General features: G+C 36.8%; 1 protein-coding gene across 34 annotated transcripts in view; it reads right to left on the reverse strand.

Annotated features, from left to right (window-relative positions):
• The window catches only part of CLASP2 (cytoplasmic linker associated protein 2), a 152,244-nt gene that overhangs the window by 68,707 nt on the left and 59,982 nt on the right, over nt 1-23,555 (reverse strand). For 29 of the 34 annotated variants that reach the window (XM_017820818.1, XM_017820723.1, XM_017820691.1 and 26 more), the window contains exons 8-9: nt 20,825-20,971; nt 4,975-5,054 (exon numbers count right to left, since the gene is read on the reverse strand). In XM_017820818.1, coding sequence (XP_017676307.1) covers nt 4,975-5,054; nt 20,825-20,971 — 227 coding nt within the window. Of the gene's footprint in view, nt 1-4,974; nt 5,055-20,824; nt 20,972-21,475; nt 21,705-23,555 lie in introns of those variants that run through there. The other 5 variants (XM_017820946.1, XM_017820938.1, XM_017820919.1 and 2 more) reach the window with 3 other exon arrangements.

Below are 23,555 nucleotides of genomic sequence, written 5' to 3' on the forward strand. Positions count from 1 at the left end.
TACTGAATATCATTAAAAGAAAAGCTGAAAAAGTAACATTTTCCTCAAGATTTTACCTTTCACCATTGTGAAACGACCAACATTTTAACCCAATGCAACTCTTTTGGAGCAGGGGCTCTCTTCTGCATTACAAGAGTGCATGGCTCTCTGAGGACCTAACTGGGCTGTGAGTCAACAGAAAATAAAAATTTGTCAGAAAAAAAAATTAAGGCTTCCACAGCTTCTTTATATATTGTTACTTCAAGATTATAATCTATTAATTTATACAGTCAGTAAATAAATATAAGGAGTATTCTAGTCAGAATTCTTGCTACACAGTAAGACCATCAAAATTGAAGCCTGAACAATCTAATCATGCAACAGTCACTATTTGTTAAAACATGAATTAATGCACTACTGGTAACTGCACAAGAGCAGATTTCTAAAGAAGAGAAGAAAAAAAATAACCTTGCCATGTAAACATATTATTGTCAAATAAACTGACTTCCCTTCTATTCTCCTGGATGTAAGTCACAGGATGCTTTTTTCTGCATATGTCAAATCTAAAGGTTTGTTTTTTTTTTCCCTAGTTTGAGAAGAGGTTTAAGAGGATGTGATGCAGATTACAAACCCAAAACTTAATTTGGCCAGAGCTTTTTTCAAGACACATACTCTCAGCTAAACACTGCCAATTTTTTGGATGGAAAGGGTTTTTACATACATTTAAAATTTACTGGGCAAAACTCAGTTGCCCATACACAAGCATCTGGGGTCACCTGAGACACATTCAAGACATTCACATGGGGCAGCCACATAGAGGTGAGGACTTCAAGGAAACTCATACCTTTCTACAGTGAAACCTGGAGCCCAGCATGGTAACCTACACAGCACCTACATAATAGGGCCTGATGCTCCCTCATTATTTGTTTAAGTACAAGACATGACTTTTGCACGTGCAAGAGCACATAGGAGAAACAAGGGTCAGTGGTTAGGACAACTGGCTTTGTATGAATTGCTGAAGAGTTTTGACACTAGTCTTTTGAACACATAGTTTTCTGCATGTATATATGGGTCTTTTATTTTACAGTAAAAAAGAGGGAATGTCTTTCTTCTGCTCTACAGTTAAGCTAAATGATTATTTTCTATAAAACATATTATTTTCCCAGGCAACTTCAAATTACTACAAGGGTTATTCCAAACACAATCTAGTTCTCCAGTTTCCTGGGCATATCCAATGATTTTAACTTAGAGAAGATAAGGGACCTTGACTCTATTGCAATCTACTTTTTTCCAATGCATTTCCAATGGTTATGGAGGCCTCTGTATTCCATGCCAGAACATGGAGGAGATGAAAGACATCCATACTCTAAACCACCTGCATATTGGGTTTATAGGATAAACAGAGCAGAAATCTCTTCAGAAGCAGACCTATTAGTATACCCAGGCCACCTTTACTACCACACAGAAAACAATTTCTGAACAGGCTTTACCATCAAAACTGAAATTCTTACTACCACACAGCTCTGTGAGCTTTTCCAAGGTACACTGTAGCAGCAGCTCTGCAGTTCTACACAAAAACTAGAAAGCTATTTCTAGTGACTGCATCCATAAAAACTAGAAAGCTAGTTCTTATGATTACTGTTTTCTTCTTGATTGGAAGTCATTAAACATCTGATGCATAACTTATTTAAAATGAGCAAATGACTTAATGACAACTGTGGGTCCAAGCGTAACAAGACTTTCTACTACACTGCTGACAAAATCAAATATGAGTTTTGTGTCACCATTTAATATATTTGTGTATACTGGCAGCTTATTAGTAGTTGTTACACAACCCTAGTTTACTCTAACACTAATTCTGTAAGTACCATACTCTTAAAAATAAGTATTATATGTGTGTCAGTAAGTATTTTATCAAATTAAATTTTCATTATGAAAGAAAATTTTTATTTTTCTTTAAAAATATAATGGACTAGTCACTGGTTAACTCAAGATGCAACTTCATATTACACCGACATTTAATGTCATCAGAATTCGTGACATGATTCAACCTCCTCAGGATCTCTCTTTACCATCACCTACCTGGACATTCACCTTCTCAGTTCAGAGCTTTAACATAGAAAAAGCTCATCCCTACAAGTGTAAAGGCAAAAATTTCTCTGGCAACTCAGCATTTCTGTCAACTTCTCATAAAGAAATGAAGTGTAACAAGAAGGGAAGCAGGACCACACCTTTTGGTGTCATCTAACTAAAGTCTGTTTAATACACATTCAAAACTTAGTCTGAAGTCCTGGTCATGGTACAAACACCTTTTGCAAACAGTTTCAGTGAGCAAACCCTGAAAATAGGACTTTTTTGTTGTCAGCCTGTGTGTCATCAGAGACCATGTTTTATAGTAACGGCTGCAAGATTAAAACATGCTAGGCAATGGACAAACACAGAAGCAACATATACAATGGGTTTATGTCCACACTCTAAGCATTCCTAGACAAAGAATTTAATTTTTTCCATAATTACCTGGCACAAACAGTACTGGACCTAGGCATATTGAAATTGGCATAATAATGAGGAATTTAATAAATGGTATAATTTTATCTTGTCATGACAACCGTAATTCCGCTGAAAAATCCCAATTTGTCAAGGTTGTCCATACCTATTTTAATTTCATAGGAATAAAAGGCAATATTTTAATAATTTCTTTCATCCCTGACCTTCATTAATTATGCTTTTAGAAGGCCAAGATGAAATTATGTGCTCAGGCAATGACATAATGCATGTTTTGTTCCTAAGTTCCCACATCAGACTTCTATAAAACATATTTTAGCTCTTCATGTCAGTTACTCCTAATAATGTGAACACAGAATTTTCTTCAGTTTCAGCAATGACAAACAAACAGAGCTGTAAAAACATCATAGCTGTAATCTTAAATACAAGGCACAATCCCGTCACCACAATACTTCTCTTTTAGGAACACAGATCCACCAGACTACATCTGAAAATCACCCATTTTCGCTGTAACTGCTGCTATCCATGAGAGGGCAACATACACACGCATCACTGAAGCTAAGTGCAACATCAAAGACAGACAAATTAAAAGCTTAGACACAAGTAAGAGTAATAACTATACAGGTGGAAAGTATTTTCAATACAGGGATTAAAAACTAGGTATGAGTAAACAATACGATATTCCTAAAAAACGATGAGTAGGCATAGGAACATCTTACTGGAAAGTCAGATCTACCATTGGCTTTTAAGAATTACTTAAAACATAGACTGTAAGTAATCTCTATTTACTTGATTAATCCAGATGCACTTAATCCAGAGTTGGATCTGGTTTTCCATAACATAGTTTCCTTTCTTTCAATGAACACACTACTGACAACCATAAATGTAATGAAAACAGAAGGTACACAGGAATGGGCCTAGTAACGTACAAACTCCCTTTTTCCATGCTGTCTAACAAGTTTCCTTTGATTTTAGAATAGCTTGGAAAATTACAGGGCATAAACATTCTTTCTTTACAGGTCTAATATGGAAATTTCCTTTGTAATTAACATGGTCTCAGAACATGGAACCTGTCTTTCTTTTTTGAAAGATCAGAGATTGTCCACAACCAGAAGCATGAAGTTGGACAGTACAAAGTCATTACTCCTAAAGACACTAAAAAAAAAAAAAAGTCACATTTTTTTCCTTGCGTTCTCAACCACAAAAAAAATATGTTATTTTGGAGTCAGTTACACATTTCTCCCCTGCCTCCTATTCAACTAAGGGTAGATTAGTAAAGACAAATGTGTCTTTCTCCTTTATCTCTTGCAGTTTAGGGAATGATCTACCTTCCCAGGCCATCCAGCAGTCAGACAGAAAATCACATGTGTTGATCACCCCACTTTTGTTCTTGCAATGTTATTAACCAGCCTGAGTGATTAAAGAACTCTGCTTGGGACTGCAAATACTAAGGCACTGGACTACAAGCATCACAATCTCTGTACTGTTGAATATGGTTCTGTTTAACATAATGGGGATAAATAATATTAAGAGCTGCATGTTTTTGTCCTCCAAAGAATTCTTAACACAGTCTGAAGAGTCAAAGAAACATAAAGTTCTTACACTGTAAGACAAAGATTTCCTTTATGTGACAGGGATCATGGAGATTGAGTGTTCCTTCATGAAAGCAGACAGTATTTCTGCCTGCAGAAGGAGATCTAGCAAATAACTATGCTATCATCTTGGGATATAAAAATAGAACAGAAGTGCATATCAAGAAAAGAAAGTCTTACAAAATCCTTCTGCTGTTTGGGAACTATGGCTTACTTAATTTTTGGTTGCCTTCCACACCTTAGCTGCTCAAGGAAAACTTATTCAAAATAGGTCTAGGAAACTACACGTATGTTAAATGACTCAACTGTGTGAAAGTACCAAATATGTGCAATTCCCACGCTTAAAGAATAGAAATTAAAATGTGATCTTTCAATTAAGAACTCAGAATCCAGTAAGTTCATTAGTATGAAAATAAGGCACTAGATTTCATGTTTTAAAATATTGCTAGAATGAGGACATGTATGCCAGACACACATCATTTCAATTCAGGCACATTTGAAAATACAACTCTTGCTTTATAAATTAGTTGCCTCTATTATTATTACTTGATTATCCCTTGAAATTGCAGCCCTAAAACTTCCAAATGTTATGTAAATCTTTTTCTTATTAAAACACACAATTATTTTCTGTAGTTCCCTTGAAAAGATTAAGAAAAATAATAATGGATTTTATACAATGTGATAATGATTTGTAGAACAGTAAAGAAAAGGCGGGGTTTTTCGGTAACTAACTGGAAAAAGTAAAGGCCTTTCCATGGAGACTGTAAATTCAGGAAGAAGTAAAAGTAATGACACCTACTTAGAACACTGTAAAATTACAGAAGTTTCAAAAGCAGGCTAACAGATATTGCAAATAGTATATTTCTGAAAACAAACACGAATATACACAGCATCTTACCTGTACAGTAGGAACATCTGTAAACGCCTTAATAAAATCATCCTCATCCACAGCTCCAGCTCCTCCTTCTTTAGAGGAACCTAAATAAATGTAAAATACTGTTAAACAGTATGTAAGCTCCATCAAGTTTTTAAAACTGACATAAGCATCTTTCACCATACCTACTTTCAGACATTTAACATAAGTTACAAAAATCCTGAATTCTTGTGCAGAATTGCACATCATGTACAGAACTGCAAGACCTTGAACTCTGATCTCACCATAAGAAAAAAAATCAAACTTTTTTCCTAATTCCAATCGATTTCCAATTTTACAAATTTAATGGCTTCATCACTTTTATTTTTGTGTTTAATTGGAAACATGTTTTGTTTGCCAATCCTGTAGTAGCCTGGTGTTTCCCAGTATTCTCACAAGGAGCTAAGAGGTGTGAGGTACATTTCTCAAAGCTACAAGAACTTCAACAATGAAAGCAAAGACACAGTGAAAAGAATTTGTGTTGGAGCAAGGTCTGAACTTCCCTGATTAGCAGCCGCCTTCTCAGACCACTCATGATGGAACTGTTCTCACATAACAGGCAAAGATGCCCAAATTCTCAGTAAAAGGATCAAGGAAGAATACTAACTGGTAACCTGCTGGTTTCACACTGGTAACCTGCTGGTTTCACACATATGGTTGTAAAATTAATTAAAATCATGGGCAGAAACTGAGACAACTCTAAAGAAGAAAACAATTTGAAAACAGTGTCTGGATTTTACTTCCTTGCAAAGACTCCAGTGACTAAAAAAGCCCCTTTTTAAAGAAATGCATTCAAGTTTGCTATCAAATCAAAGAAAAAGGTCAACAAGTCCAGGCTGCACTACAAGCCTAGAACTCCAAACTCCTTCACAAGGTGAAGCCTCGCAGAATCCTTAAATATCTTCAATAATTGCATTAGGAAGATAATATGACAAAACAGGTTAACTACATGGAGATAATCAGTCCAGCTGAACACTTCCTCTTTCTTGATAGGAAAAACAATCTCTTGCAGTATATGGATACTCAGGAACAAGTGTCTCTTTCAGACTGAGGCCCACAGGATAGATGGCAGAATGTCGTCCCTAGCTGGCAGAGCACAGTTGAAATGAAGGCATCAGGCAGAGAAGACACATATTTTACTAATTACAGAACAAATAAAAACCATATGGAAAAAGCAGTTAGGAAGCTGAGTGGTCAACTAGAACAAAAAGGTAGCAATTTTTGAAAAAAATCACATTCTCAGTGGCTGCACTCAAACATTTCATGGTTAACAGTTCCTGATCTCCTAATTATAGTGCAGGAAATTGTGTCTGCTGTGTTTGTATACATGTATAGTTTGCTAGCACGAGGGTCCACTACTACTACGAATTTGATGACAAACTGATCTCAACACCCTATGAAGAACAAGATCTCCCACATGCCTTTGTGGGTCAGAGAATTTGGACATGGTACCTTCAGTATGACATAGGAACATATAATAGATTTTGACCGTCTTAGCTCAAGGATGCTGTAAAGAGATGCTGTACATAACACACTTCTACATGTCTATCTCCAACACCATCTGTCATAATTGCCAATGGTAGCCAGAAGGGAAAGAAGAAGTTATAACCACCTATTTCTCCTCCCTCCACAGAGCAGAGGAAACAAGTCCTTCCATAAAGTTCGTAAGTATCTGATCAGCTAAAAAAAAAACTAAGACAGAAAGATCCTGTTTACAACCAGAACAGACCCTTCTGCCACACAAACTTGTACAGCTCCTCAAAGGGAGAATGCCCCGGTCAGAGCAGAATTTTGTGGAAACCTTGAAAAGAAGCAATTTGGCCCAAGGGCACCATGCTAAACTAGGTGGTACAAACAGCTACTTAGATGCTCAGTTCACAACCTCATCTGTCCCTCCCCAAATACTCTGGCTTCCAAGAAAGTCTCACAGAACCAAAACAATCACAGTCAATATGCAATACATACTCAGCGATAAAGAAATGGAAAAGTAAGCTTATATAAGTCCTGTTTTATTATTCAGTTACATAAATACACAAATGCCTCTGTTACAGCAGTAAAACAACTACTTTGCATTCCCATCCTTCACTTACCAATTTTTTAGCAAGGGAATAAACTACAGAAGTAAAATGTTACAAACTGACACATATAGGTCATGAACATAAAAAATACAGGAAAAAATGTTTGGATTTCAAGTATTCATAGCGCGCTCCTATATTTTATAAAGAAAAGATTAAAAGGGGATGAAGTTGCCTTCACTAAATAAGTAGATGTTGTCGTCTTTAGTCTGCCTTAAAGCATCCCTTTTAAAAATAGAAAATAGCATGGGCTACCTGACAGATATATCTAGCACCTAAACCATCATCCAGTAATGCAGCCTGAGGAATAAGAGAAAATTCTTTATGTGAAGAATAACAATTTTTTACTTTAAAAAGAGAAGGAAAAGGGACAGACTACTATTTAAAATCCATTTGACATAGTCAAGACACACAGCACTTCCTTAGTGTCAACAACTAGTTCACTTCCAAAAACCACTTTTCTTTGAAATTAATACTCTCAGAAAATTGTTTTATTACATCTTTGCCTGGTAGTAAAAAAAGGTTATGTGGGATTTTTGGCCAGTTACACTTTTTTAAAGTTATCCGTAAAACTACATTTCATTTCTATTTCACTAATCTTTCTCCTCAGCTGCATGATCACATATGCATACCAAAACAAAGTATGATGTACCTTTCTTCTCTTCATGTTGTATACAAGTCAGAAGGCTACACTGCCTGAGGAAAAAAAATACTATTCAATCTCTTCCTTCCCTTCCCGATCTCCTGGAGGTATGTTTAGCAATTCTGCTTACCAAGTCACTGTTTCTGTAGAGACTAATCAAAAAAATGACAGAACTCCACCCTCTGTTTCCCAGTTCAGGAGAAAGTATTTTACTGTGCTAACAAGAAACATAATAGTCACACACATGCAGATGTCTTCAAAGAACCTCTCATGTTTTTGTAAGGCTTGACTCTCCTCCACAAAAGCAACAGCAGAGCTTTAGAAAATTCTCATTTCAGCAGTACTGCCTCCAGACTCAAAAACAATGCATCTGACAGAACACACATATTTTAATAAGCTGTTTTGTTGCTGTTGTTGCTTACCTTCTCAGACCAAGCTTGTGATTATAAATTTCTTAGATCTCTCTCTCTAGCATTAATGCCTTCGTCTCAATAGTGCACGTTCAATGCTCCCCACAGAACACATAATCCTTTGACCAAATATGGACAAGTTCAGCCATTGCATTCCTAATGGCAAGAATACTATAAACAGTTCTAAGGGGCTTTAATCCCACTGCATTTTTAACATCTTTAAGTGCTCAGCACATAGCTAAAATCCAGAGCCTCATCAACTCGGTAATTACATTATCCTGGTCTTTGGACTTAGCCCACTGAATCTGTGTTTCCCTCACCTGAGACACAGAAGAAAAAATTCTTTAAAGGAGAGGAACTAAAATACACCCAAGACATTTCTCTACAGAGTTTGTTAGTCTTCACTCATAACCTTTACTTATTCTTATCCTTCAAGCCCTCTAGTTAGAGAGACCCACAAGCCTGAGTTCTACTTCAGGAAGCTGGTAAGAACCTACCAAATGAAACAGACAGACTTGATATGGAAGAAATCCAGCAGCTGAAGCCCCTCTGAGTTTCATTAGTGGAGTTGTGGGGGGGTTTGGTTTTGAAATTTTGTTAGATTTCTCCTTTTTTCTTTTTTGTTTTTTTTTTTGGTGTGTGTGCGTGTCTTGTGTTTGTTTTGTTTTTGAACTTAAATTCAATGAGTCTGGAAATGGAGGCAAAGAAAATAAACTCCTCACTTCCTGAGGTGAGGGTAGAGAGGTAAGAGAGATGACATTTTCATGAGTTAAATTTAAGGATTTCTAACATTTTGCAAGGCACTAGGAGTCCTTTTTTTTTTTGAACAAAGTTTATTCCAGTCATAAGGCTGAGTTCAGCACTAAGTATAACTCAACACCAGAAAGCATGCAAAGGAATGCATGCACCATCATCATCATCATCATGGCTAAGCTTCACAAACGAAGATTTGGGAAGGGTCTCTACCCACATTTGTTACAAGTGCGCTGGTGGCTAAAAAGGCCAATATGAGATAGACACATCCGGTTGCAAAAGGCACAGCAGAAAGACTCCTTAGGTGGTATATTCTGCAAGGCACGATTCTTTCTGCGTTGCCTTTTCTCCTCAAGAGTGATCCTGCGTGCTTTCTCAAAGGCATCAGCAGTGTTATAGATGGTGTGTCTCCAGACCTCCCAATTGGAGGCCAGAGTAGACCAGTTATGTTGATCAATATGGCCAAGGCTGAGATGTTGTTTCAGGGAGTCTTTGTATCATGCAGCAGTATGCAAGCAAAGGAATTACCCACACTTTTGCAAAATAATTTTTTTCACCCAGGAGTTAATTCCTGTGGTTGAGATCTTCCCCTCTTCAGACTGAAACATTTGAAATCCTTCCAACTTATCACAATAACTTTGGAATGCTCGCTTGCTCTACTGCCTTGATGCTCTCCCCACTGGTATCTACAACACTGTACCTCCTGGATGACAAAACAATCAGACATCACCATATAGGAGAAGAAAGATATCGAGAGTGATACTGGACTGGTATTTTTGTTTTGAAATGAAGAACAGTTTAATTAAAGCATGTCTAACTGTTTAATAAAGTACAAAAGTGCTGGCCTAAAAACACACAAAAAAATTTGCTCAATCTGTATTTGGTAGTATGTCTTTACTAGTCCCATTCAGGTTTTTTCTACTTCTATGGGCTTTCGACAAAAATTTCAAATCAAAAAATACCCCAGTGAAAAAAAGGGAATTTCAAAACTGGTACAGAAACTTAGCAGTAACAAAAACTCTAAAACTTCCTTTCAGTTTTTGTTCCAATGCTTTTCTCAAAATGCTTCCCTAAAAATTTTTTAACTATTTTCTGATACAACATGCATCACAAATTTAACATTAGTAAACTTTGAAAAGGATACTGTTTCTCAGATGTCTTTTATCCCTCTGAAATCTCTAACTGCATAATAGCATCTTACTGAGCAACACATCTAGAGTAAAACGATGGGGATTACATTTTTTTTTTCCTGAAAGACAACAAAAAGCTAAACCGTTGTCTCAGCTAATTCAAAAGCTTAATTTCTTGTCTATCAGAGACTGAAGCAAAAGATGCAGCTAATTCTGGTTTCAAAGAAAAAAGAAAACTACTGTTACCCTTTTGGCTTTGTAGGTTAATATACAATCAGCTGTAAATTAGCAACAGACAGCAGCTTCAGCTCTGCGTGGGATAAATGGACAGGATAAGCTCAAGTACTTACTCAGCTTTTCGTATAATAGGTTAACTGGCAACTCCCACTCACTCCTACTGACCTCTCTCATTCTCTAGTACAGCTGAACAGTAAGTTACAACAGGGAGGGGCTAAACTGAGAATAAAATAAACTGGCCAAAATGAATAGTTTCACTGAGCAAGTTCCCTAGTCTGCTTCACTGTGGGGCCGTACAAACACCATGACAGCACAATCCAATGGCTGACTCAGGATACAAATGAGTTAGTGGAGACAAGGAAGGAAATTAGTTCAGGCAGCTTAAAAAGTACAACTGCTGAAAGTCTAAGTATAGGCTGAGGGGAGTAGAGCAGTACTCAGGCTGAAGTCAAGGAAGGACAACTGCAAAGGCTACCTGGTGGAATGGACAGCCTTTACCACTAAACACGAGGTGTGGATCTAAAGAAAGTGCTGACACCAAACAAAACCAAACAAACAAAAATGCAAATGTACACACACAAGCTACAAATAAGAGATGACAACAACCCTACCAATGATAAAGACACAAAATGTAATTGTTTCTTCAGCGTGGTATTCACAATAATAGCCACATTCTGTTCCCAGTCCTAGTGGGCAGATGATGCAAAGGTCGTATTTAATTTTCACTGAATATACATTCTGTTTGTTAGAATAGCAGAAAAAATGAGATGTTTCCTGAATCTTCTGTAGCTCTCAGATAGTCTTTGCAAAATCTACTCATTTATCCTTGGGTCAGGCTTATTATTACATGATAAAACTGACAGCTTACTTTTATAATGGCATCTGTTGGGAGTAAACAGGGGAGTAAACTTCTCTGAGATGGCAAGGGTGAATTTTAAGACAATGTCTCTGATAAAAGCTCTCGTGTACAGACAGACTTGAATCTCACTAGCTTAGTAAGGAATCTATCTTTCCAGGCATCCTAAAATTACTAAAGTAGTCTAGAATAACACTTTTCTTAAATCTACCTCTGTAAAACAGGAACCAAATGTCTGGAGAAGAGGCTGAAGACTGAGAATTTTTGAAAATTCCCTTCATGTTTTAAATAATTGAGTTATCTAAAGCAATTTGATATACTGTACATACACACCTTGATATATTAACAGATTCTAATGTTCTAAATATTCTTATTTCCATGTTTGATCTGTGGACTTTAAATGAAAAATTGAATTAAAACCTTCCATAAAACAAGCATATAACTATTCTTCAGTCTCAAATATCTATATGAAGCATAAAGGTGTAATTTCATCAGGTGACTGAGTTGTCTAGTATAGATCCCTTCAGCTTTCCTGCTTAATATAGAAAAACATTTCAGAGCAACAAAGATGTAGCAGTTGCTCCAGTAAAAAACACTCTGATCAACATTAGACAAGATTTCTTTTAAACAAGGCACTTACTTTTAGATAGTTACACTGGTAAATCCTATAGGATGGACATAATTAGATTTAGATAAAATTATGTTAGTTTAATAACCAGTACTGAGTTCTACTGACACCATAAATTATAGCTGCCAATGAATAATTGTTCTGGTGTAACTGTTAGCATCACTTACTGGCTTTGCTATACAAGTTAAGAAACAGAGCGTGCTGCTAATTGCCACAGTTCTGACAGTAAAACTTTGGAGAAGACCAAACCATGAAAAGCTGCAGTGATTCTACTTTAGACAAAAGTTTTCATCCAGGTGCCTTGTATCCATTTTCTGAGAAAACAACAACTGCATCTGCAAACAAGTAACTGCCCATTCTCCAAACCTCTCTGTTATTATAAACTTGTCCATATTCCCAGTGCTTCTGCAAGCATACACCTTGTCTACCAGAGAAACCTCACAAATAAAACTTCACAGGGAGATTACCTTATTGAGTTGCTAAAAACATATGTCTGAGAGTAGTTACTACCTTTACATAGGGGAGAGAGGAGAAGGATAGAAACAGCAAAAGGAACACATACTGGTCTCATAGATCACTCCAGTTCATGATTTAATAACTTAGCCTAAAATTCAAGTTATAACCAAGAGACTAGAGGAGAGTAGAAAAGCATTTGTTAGAAAGCTCACTTTAAGGAAACCAACAGATGAATTCTGTCATGTTTATCCCCAGTGACTGACATTCATTCTGAACTGATTTGTCCACTTCAGCTCCTCCAATGCCAAAAGTCATTGTTCCTGAGGCACCTAGAAAATCATTCAAGCTGGAACAGCTGCACAAACTGAACAAAACAGCAAAATATCTTCAAATACCTTGACAATACCTTGTATTCGTTACTTCCTCTGCCTATGTCAGAAACCTGGCAGACATGGTTAGAGAACTTCCCCAGAGATCCCACCTGTACTGCGCCTGTTTCATTGAAACATTCCAGAGACATTGCACGTGATCAGAAATTTCTACACAAGTAAATGGGCTGTCTCTGAGATGCTAAACAGATCTCTCCATACAACTACTCAACACAGGAAAGAACAGGAGCAGGAGGGACAAGCAGAAATTAGGAGTCAGCTGTGCCTACAAGGAAAAAGGTGGTGCGAGTGTTCAACTATTAGGATAGCACATCTCAACCCATGAGATGTGACATCTTAGTCAGAAGCAAATACAGGACCTCCTGTACTAAAAGGAAGCACAAAATAATTCTTATGTGGACTGAGGATGACTACACTAGCATGCATACCTTAAAATCTGAAGCTGTTCTTGAGCATGAACATACCTCTGGAATTATGCATTGAGCATTACATGCCCTGAGAAACTTAGTGAGTAATATTTGAAGCTGATTCTTAATACTGAATGCACAGTTTCAACAACTTTAGCCTCAATTTGGATGTACGCAGTTTCATAAGAATAAAAGATTATTAATACTACCTCTTCACAGGCATGCTGTGGAGATCAATTCAATTTATAAGCATTTATCAAGCACATAGAAAAATAAGACAATTATACAACAGAAAAATTAATAGTGTTTTACTTAGTACAAGGTCTGGACAGGACACATTAGGTAAGACCTAACCCTGGATGTGGAGGAAAAAAAAGCAGTTCCATGAGAAGCAAGAATACAGGCACCTGACTTCTTTTAGGCTTATCTCAAATTGATTATTGTTGGTTTCTACTCAGCTGGAAGCTCATACAGTCATCTTTCAACTCATGCACAATGTTCACGCTCATGTGGTAATCTTTCAAGGCACTCATGTATTTCTTTTCTCTATTGGCACTCATTTTTCATAAATAATTAAAATAACCAAAATTTGAGACCCTGGCTTGTTCGTCCAGTTTCAACAGGTGAGTTTTGAAGTTATACTAATTTTATGAACATGATAGCATTAGTCTTGTTTTCAGTTTTTAATACAGCTTTCTAATTACCTATTTACATTTTAATTTATTCCTAGTTTTACACCTTAATGGGGAAAATGGCACTAATTATTTTGTATTCCAGAAATTACTGAGAACAACTAGGAACACAATTCATGTGTATGATCTGTAATTTGTGTTGCCAAAACAGAATGGTTTGGGATACCGTAATTTTTTGGAGGAGGTGTGGTGTAATAGTCACAGTAAAACAGAATTTTCATTACTGGTATCACTTCTCATTTGTGCATTCTCTTCTGAAACAATTTAAATAGATACTGCATTAAGAACAATTAGAATTCACATAACCTGTCATTGCAAACAACACAATTACAATTTTTACAAGAAAACACATCTTTATCTTTTACTTCTAGAAGTTCACTAGGACAAGACAGGATGTCAGTGACTTGATTTTAATGTATTGTTTTTCTATATATTTTAAATTTATTTGTTGGAAAAAAAATATTTGCACCATAGGTGCAAATACTTTCATTACAAAAATAACTTGCATTCCCTGCTTCTCTCTCTGAGAGCATACACAATAATCTAAAGAAACGAAACAGGTTTTTTACAGACACTTCTCCCACACATGGACACATCACCCTATAAAGAGGAATCACACCTGCTACTTTGCAAAGCAGCAATGCAGGAATGTTTTGGAATGGTTGTCTTTGCCTACTCTTCAACACAGTTCACAGTCCATAAGGACTCAAAGCGGCAGGGTCAGCTGATTTCAGCCCATCTTCCCGCTCCCTCCTTCCTCTTTTTCCTTCTAGATTCACCCACATGAAAACATAAACAAATTGCTTCCCCTTCTTACTGCTTCAGAAAAAATCAGTACTCAGTGTCAGCAACTAAGCAAGGGGTGGGTTGCCTTCCTTATTCTCATCACTGTCTGGTATGACCACAATTGCCAGTAAGATGTCTGGGACCAGAACACAGGGTAGAGATGTCAAAAGCAGGCTGCACACTCTAGAGTGCCCTTATCTCCAGATCTCTTTATTTGTGCTCCACTGTTACTCTCTCCCTATTTGAGCCATTTGTAAGGCAACCTCCAGACTATGAAGCTTTTGAGAGAAGACCATTTGATACAGTATCATGTTTATACCAGCATAATGAATCCTACAATCTAATTGAAACATCTAGAAATTAAGTGCAAAATACAGTAGTATGAACTTGGGTGACACATAAAAAACAAAGACTAATGAACAGTATTATGGATACATATTTTCTGAAGGTGTATGTATAGGTGTGTATTCATATATCTATTTATAATTTATCATGTTTACCTTCATTCAGATTCCTCATTAAGGTGGATTTTTCAATACCCTTGCAACAGAAGGCATCTGCCACAGGAATGGAAAACCCAGTGATGGCACAGTATTTATAATGGCCAACAGGAACAGATCACCAATCATGTGCAAGAGAACCCTAACCTGGACTGCCGTTAACAACAACAAATCCAACAACTCTCAGAGAACCCGGAAAGTTGGAAGTCCTCCTACTTCCCTGACCTCCAGATTAGGTTAAAATAGCTGTAGTTCGTGACTACAGGATTGCAACCAGCAATTCCAGGGGCAAGGATCCCTTGGGATGGAAGCTAATTGACATTCACTGTGGGAGAAAGTAAGCAAATAGGCATTCTGTAGCAAATCCTGTGATTCAGACTGATACCCAAGGCTAATCTCAAGGCTGCTCAGAAAGACAAAAAGACTGATTTCAGCTGGGATTTTGAAGAAAAATCCTTGAATTTCTCAACAATCTGGAAACCAAAAAAGGAAACCAAGTACCACAGAATGTCAGGGATGCTTTGCTGACCAATATCACTTCAAAGTAGATTTATGACACACAAAGGACCAGTATGGTAAAAAAGAATCCTAGTTTATTTCATATGACAAATACAGCACTTTGGAAATCACTTAATGAGGGTTAAACAAATAATAGAGGAAAGACCCCTGAACTTATAAGTTATAAAACCCCTGTGAGCATTGATTACTACAAAGCCTTTATTTAGTAAAGACAGAACCCTCTTCTTGAGTCTGGAGACAATCGATACAGAGAGCATGAGTCTATCTTGTTTCAAGTCTATTCATTAACAATTTGTATTTACACTTCCATAATTATTGAAGCTCTTTTAACACAAATGTTTCTTAACTACAGTATGTAGTTTTAATGAGGTTAACTTCAACTGGCTAAGATCTCACCTATCTATTTTTCAGTATCACATCTGTTTTATGCAGAGCCTTTCCAATTAAATTGTTTCCTACTAAAGCCTCTAAATGCTTCAAAATGTCTTCTACTAGGAAACAGAACTAAAAGAAAAGCAAAGAATTTGGAATAGTTTCCTTCAGTTCCTGCAGTTACGTAAAACATGGACGGTGTTACTATAGTTTTCACAGCCTTCTTTTGCCAAGACTGTTCACCTGGTTCACCAAAGTTTTCCAGTTACTTGATTTCTACCTAAAAGGAGATATTTTTAATGTCTTTTTGGCAATCATCAAGTTTAAAGGGACTTTTTTTCCTAACTTTAAGAATTAAGACCATTCTAAAACGAAATCCTTTCAAATAATGCCAGCATTAAACCTCAAACTGGCATAGCTGCAGTTTTCATTACAGATCAGATCCTTTGAACAGTTTAAGATAAGGTGGCAACATCACAATTTTTATGTTGGGGAATAAAAAAAAAGCTTTTTTTATGCACACTTTTTTAAAAAAATAAAACCAATAAAAATGTATGTCCTTTGGGTTTCACTTCATATACTTCACACTTGGAATCAACAACATTCTTACTCCAAAATTATCTTTTTAAACAGCAGTTACAATAATTCTGAAATTTAAATGAACAGCGTCCCCTTCGCTGGTTTGTTTCTGGATGATTCATCCTACAGCAACACAGGTTGTTTCAAAAAGCATAACAATGTTATTAGTGTGAAACAGGAAGTAATGTATAATAATGCCAGTTCACCAATACACTAGAGGTTTAAAAAAGCCAATGAACCATAGATTAAAATACATCATGCAGTGTCTTCCTACTGAAAACAACTGCAAAAAGTATAAAGTTCACCTTGTTTAAAACTACAACACTAAGAATAACATTCCAGTCCTAGAGAAGTTGTCATAAAAAACACAACAGAAAGTTAATACAAACTTCTGTCATGGTTGGGTTTCATCAGCAAGCATTTCTTCCAAATGCCACATGGCTCTGTTGAACTATCACCATTCCTATATTTAATCAATTTTAAAAACTGATGACTTAAAGTTACATTTTGCAAAAAGAGAGGAGGCCAGACTTCCTCTTGAGGCACAGACTGAGGTTTCCTATTAACATCTAGATTATATAAAGCTTCCGAACAGTATGAAAGCAAGCAATTCCCTAGAAGACTTGGAACAGGGATCTTACATTTTCAAGAGAACTTGCCAAAGACCTATAAGAGATCTCAAACAGCACAGGGATAGGAATAGAGCTCATTTGGCTGACATACTGAAGTCCTTTCCTACTGTAAATTATGGTGTACCCCTTACAATCGAAAAGCTGCTTGCCATACTGCCAAGAAAAAGCCCAGGAGTATCCATTTCTGCAAGGGCAGAACACACAGAGTGTGTATTTCCAGAGGCTCTGCCACTTGAATGAAGAGTTGAAAGCAAGTGTGTCAGAAGTAAGTAGATCTGCTGTGTGCTTCCTGGCAAAGGACTAACTTGGGGAAGTGTATTGATCATGGAATAAGAAATATGCCAAACAAAGCACTGTCCATTAAGTGGAAGACTTATTACTTCTCATTCATCACTAGCAAGAAGGTCAGTGTCTGAACACCTCCAAGCAGTAAAGTCAGAGGAGAAACAGCCTACTGGACTCCTTACTCCCACTACAGCTGCCTGCTCTGATACTTCTCTGGCAAGCTGTGTTCCACAGGCTTGATCACACCTGCCAGTTCTACAACCTCTCCCATCCCCACTGTCAACAGGAAAATGTCTTGCAGCATCATTCCCAGCACGAGAAGAGAGAGTTCCAGCCCAAGCAGGACATTGCTAGTGCTCAGGTACATACCTGTTTTACCTGCCTTCCTGGACAATGACTTTGCACTTCCCATGTCACCAAAGTGCATTTCCTACATTAAACGAGAAGTGCCCAACACAGTGAAAAATTCTTATTTTGCATATTGGATGGGTCCTTCCACTTCAAAAGAGTATCTGGGCAGTGGTAGAATTATCCATTTCTTCAGTAAGAAACTTCTCCATGGAGTATATAATGAAAAGCCAAGCACACGTGCATCTGAGGTGTAGTTTAGGAGGTGTCAGCAGGCAAGAAAGCAAACAGCATGGCTAAGGGGTTTAATTTGCTCAGCCTCAAGACAAGATAGCCTCCACTCCCTTTAGGAGACAGGAAAAAGCTGTTACTTTATTGTCACCTACAGCTGATAGGAAAAGACATTTTTGTAAATCAACATCCTAGGAAAAGAATCTTTGGAATGTAAAAGGCAGTTTAAATGAATGGAACTTGCAATAATCTCAGCTTATGCTCAGCTCAATTTCTACCTCTGCTAAATTCTGCCTGGTTGCAGAAGTCTGAAGAAAAGCGAAGGACTTGATTCAACTGCTGGTCACTGACACGACTTGGGAGATTTCTGTGAAAAGGAAAGAAAAATCAACACAGTTCACGGAGCTGCTGCTACTTCTTTCTCCGAAGGTGAACCGCGACTTCTGAATATGGATTCATGGATATACGAAAGAGTCGGAGAAAACTGACAAGCAGGACCAACAGGTGGCAGAAGCAGGAGGTGAGCACTGGAAACTTGAAATACCCAACCAGTGCTCATGAGGGAAAGGCGAGAAATGACACACCCACTCACTATAGACTTGGAATGCAGTGGTGAGCAGAAGGATTTGGGACTCGAGGATACGGCAGAGCCTTAAGAAATCAGCAAGTACAGACAACTTCCTGAACTATACGTTTACTCGACAGAGATGGCAATTTTGAGGATGGAGAAAAATCTCAGGTGTCCTTTAGGCACCTGAAAAGTAGATCCTACAGAAAGTGGTTATGAAAGAGCATCAAGGTTTGTTTGTAGTCAAATATCCCTAAAGTCCTAAGATAAGCAGAACAGGATGCCCTAACCAGACTCTTCGAAGACCATGATTCTCTGTGCAATAAAGCTTTTTAAACTCAGCATTTTGCCCTGTAATTACAGTGTGTTTCTAGACATTTTCTCTATTCATGTGCATTTCCCTAGTAGCCATTTCTGACCACTGTCAGATGGGACAGTGGACTGTACAGACCTCTTGCCTGACCTACTGTCAATGTTCCTAGGAATATTGTTATAGGAAATTCCTCACTTATGGGAGAGACTATGACATTATTGACTTGTTTAAGAAATACATTTGGCATCTACACTAATGTTCTTGATTAGGCTAGAAGATGCAGGATATGTAAACACTATATTAATATTTAAACCTAAATATTTCAAAAATCTGACTACAGACATACTACATAATAAAAATAAAAAGAGATGCATATGTAAACACTCCCCAGTATTTTCCAGAGTTGAAAGGAAATGGTATAAAGCAAGGAATGACCAACGTAGTCTGGTTTTGGCATGCTTAAATTTTGTCCTTATTTATTTTTTAATTTATTTTTTTCAAGTTTGGCAATATAGGAAAATGAGAAAAACCAATGTAATAATTTTTGGGGTTTTTAAAAATATTCTTTACTACTGAATTTTTAGATAAACTGAAATATCAGTTGAGTGGTTATTCTGTTCATGTTATTCTATTTCCCCTCACCTGCTCTTGTATCTCCATGTTTTTACTGCTGAGCATGTAAATCTAAAGTCTCTACATGCAAAAAAAAAGATAACATTACAACCCATTTATATTTAATAAAATAAGTGCATACTGAAATAAACAGGAATCCTGAGCATTCAGCTCTGGTACTATGTTAGTCTTGCATGCAAAACCCACCATGCTTCAGGTTAAAGGAGATTATATTATTTATTTATATTTACTTACTCTTACTACTATTATGTGTAATAATAATAACAATAAATATTAAGAATCAGTTTAAAGAGATAATTTCCTTTACAAAGTCTTTTGGGTGGTGTTTCCTGATTCATACTGCTATCAATTCTCAGTTATATTATGACAGTGTTGATCCAACCCTATGGAAATCTTTCCAATTTATTAGGAATTCTGAAGATCACAACTGAGAAACAATAAATTGTCAAAATATTAGCTATATCTTAGTAATGTGAAATTACTTAAGAAAGCTTGTTTGCCATGTGGATCTTCTTTCAAATTTCATCTTTCCTTTGCAGATCACATCTGGGAACGTTACATGAACAAGAACACGAAAAAATTACTCTAACAAAAACCCCTTACTGAAATAACCACTTATTCATAGAAAAGACACACCTAAAGTATGGTGTATTTCCACTGAATTATGTATTTTTTTCAGAAGGTGTAAAAGAACCATCAAAAAAACTGTCACTTCTTTAGCAGTAAACAGTTGCTTTTGTTAGATTACCCCCGCCCTAAAAAACTGCGGATTTCCCTGTTCTAACATCATAATTAGTAAGCATTCTTCGTTATACTCCTTTGAAATTATACCACGCAAAAAAATCCTGACAAGGGTTTTGGCCTTCATTTTTTATCTTTCACAACCAATTTCACAATACTCTGACAGTTAAAGGAATAATAATAAAAGTCATTCAGATGTAATATACACCCCTGTTGAGGTCCGTGGGTGATGGCTAGTCCTTTCCAGCCACGTGAAACAGTGCAGACCTGCAGTAAAAATTTCATCTACACAGACCAACTACAGAATTTCACAGTTTATTTATACATATATTAAGCGTAGCATAGATTCCAGCAGAAACACCCATATATATATATATATATATATTCATTTCACCAACACAAATGCTATCTCCAGATGTTAATTTTATTTATGAGAGGCCTTTATAAGCTCAATGTACACTCACAAAAACAGACAGACATGCACACACCTTTACATTTGAATAATTACATAAAACAGGGTCCCTTACTGTTCTGTCTCTGCAAAAATACTGCAGTCATGAATTAAACATTACCTTCCAAAGTTCTCTGTTTTGTGCCTGCTCTGGCAAGGTTTGTGGGAACAGTGATTAGAATCTGAATTGCTTTACATTACCTCCAACCTTAGGCCCACCAGCTGATCCTGGCTTTCTTGCACTGTTTGGAGCATTTCCTGGCTTTTTAGGTGCTGGAACCTTGAAGGCTGAAGCAGCTGATGATGGCCTATTTCCATCCACTGACTCTTCATCATCAAAGCTTTTGTCTAGAAAAGGATACATTAAATAAAAATACAGCTATTAGAATGGGTGTATTTTCATTTCCTAATCAACTATTTTGCTTCACATTTCACAGAAATTGACAAAATGCATAAATAAAAGCAAGTATTTATCACTTTGTCCTGTCTCTGACCTAGGAATAAAATGACAGTGAGAAATAAACAGCATTTTCTACATTTTAAGTTCTTATAAAACATTATTTTTCCTTCATAATTAACCACAGTAAAACTGAGCATAAAAATGAATCCTACACATCCATTCCCACAAAAGGAAAATATCTTCACACAGACTGAATATTTTTGAGCATTTTTTAATATTTTCCCCAAAGGAAAGCCCTTAATATAATTTCCATCATTCCAGTTTACCAAAAACAAATGCTTCTCCTTTTTCTTCTTTTACTCATGCATGCATTTTCTGCTACACATCCTCCCACAATGTGTCTAACTAGCACTCCCTGTCTCTTTCCTTCCACCCAGATTTTTTCAACTTACAATCACAGATCCTCTTGCAGATCAGTCGCCTCATTCCTCTGATAGCTCTTCAATCCCCTCACCCAAGGACGGACCCAGTACCTCACATGGCCACATGCAGTAAATTCTTAATACTAATCAAAGATTCCATCAAAAACTGCTCGCAAACACCCTAGATCCACCACTGAGATTTGTGCCGGCATCTTTCTCTCCCTTCCCTGCACTAGGTGCTGACAACCAATGAGCTGCAAGGTGACATCATCTTCTGGGAGCCAACGCCAGAGGAAAAGGTGAAAATTCTCCATGCAAATAAATTAATTCCCACACACAGTATTTGCCACTATTCCAATCCTTCGTTAAAAAAAATTAGACAGGCAGACAATATTCTGGGGTTTGCACTCCTCTTTCCTATAATTTCAGGTTTGTGTATTTTTAATCGAGAGAGAAATTCATCTCTAGTGACTAAACAGTCTCAATACAAAATATTTGGCCTTAAAAAAAACCCCAACATATTCCAACAGTAGAATGCAAGTGGTTTTCTCCACCCACTAAGGGAAGAAGGATTTATCTATAAGCTTGAGCACAGAAAATGTATCAGTCTATGGTTCCTACAGTAAATAAAATGGGCGAGGCTGAGACACAGCTGCATTACAGTAATGAAAGACCAATTTAGCATATTACCTGCTCTAAAACCTGCCATTTCTAAAAGAAAAATAAAATTAATGGCAAAGCTTTATCATCTCTGGAATGGTCACCGTTTACCCTTTGCTTATTCAGAACTTGTTCCCAGTGAAATGTCAACTATATTTAACAATATAGCCTCCCAGAGGAAGGCAGCCTGCATTAAAAGGGTACAGCAAGGTTTTGTCCAGCAGCATTTGCAGCACCATCGAATGCTGGAACACCCTTCATTTAAGGTGTCCAAGATCACTGCTGCTATAATTAGTACATTTTATTAGCATTTGCCAAAAGCTGTGTTAGCACTAACAAATCTCCATGATTAAAGGAACAAGCCATCACAAGAGACATATGGATGTACATGAACAATTTTCATTAACATTATTTCCTTTTCTCCTAAAACCACTCATTTTTAAGAGAATCATGCTAAGACTAATTGTGTTTGGATCTGTAAACTCTCCCGAATCGGGAAAAGGCATCAGCCTTCCCCCTCAGTGTCCTGTGCGTTGCCATGGAAACAGCACTCCCGCTCAGCATACGGGTGAGCCAGAATACATTTTGATTCCTGATGCTTTTACTCTCAGTATCTTAAATAGAACCAGACATCAAGATTTTTGAGCAAGGAAAACCACTGATCCAAATGCCACATTAAGTACACTGAGCTAAACACCATAATAAAAGGATAAACAGCAATGGTTAATATCTAGGATACCTGCAGCATTACAGGTAATTTTAAAATAGCATTAAGAAATATCTTGCAGATTTTTAAACAGAGTGAACAGATCAACACTGTCACATGAGTATGGAATCATGAAAACTGACTAAAAATGAAAACACACTTTTCAAATAAAAATGGTTTTGTTGCTGCACTTTCAAATCTGATGAAGAAACAGGTAAGACTTTCATATTACTACCCAACAGCTCTACAATGCAGCACTGATAAACAAATACTGCACCACAAGCCTTTGAAACAATAAAGTTATTTGCAATACAATCTCAAAAATAGAAAGTAAGAATTTGCTCACTTATGCAAAACCTCCTAATGAAGAAAAATCTAAACAAACCCAAACAACAGTGTACTTTGGGACTTTCCATTTTTACCAAACTATTCATTATGAAGGCATACTAAAGATGGGGAATTGTAGAAGTTACTGCTCAACCCCAAAATGTGCAAACAGAGTTTCAGAAAAAAATGCAAAGGCAAGTATTTCCAGGTACTGACCTGCTGTGTACATTAGAGGATGATATATTAAATAATGTTCTTGGGAATACCGTCAAATTACTTTGCCTAGTTAAAGAATATATTTTTTCATGCATTTAAAACATTATTAACACTGAATTAAAAAACCTACACTATGAAACAGTTTCATAATTTTTCAGTCCGCACGAAACCCAGCTTTTAAAATAAATTCCCACTTTTTTT

This window comes from Lepidothrix coronata, unplaced genomic scaffold (genome assembly GCF_001604755.1).
Source record: "Lepidothrix coronata isolate B3197 unplaced genomic scaffold, Lepidothrix_coronata-1.0 Scaffold3, whole genome shotgun sequence".
NCBI lineage: Eukaryota > Metazoa > Chordata > Aves > Passeriformes > Pipridae > Lepidothrix > Lepidothrix coronata.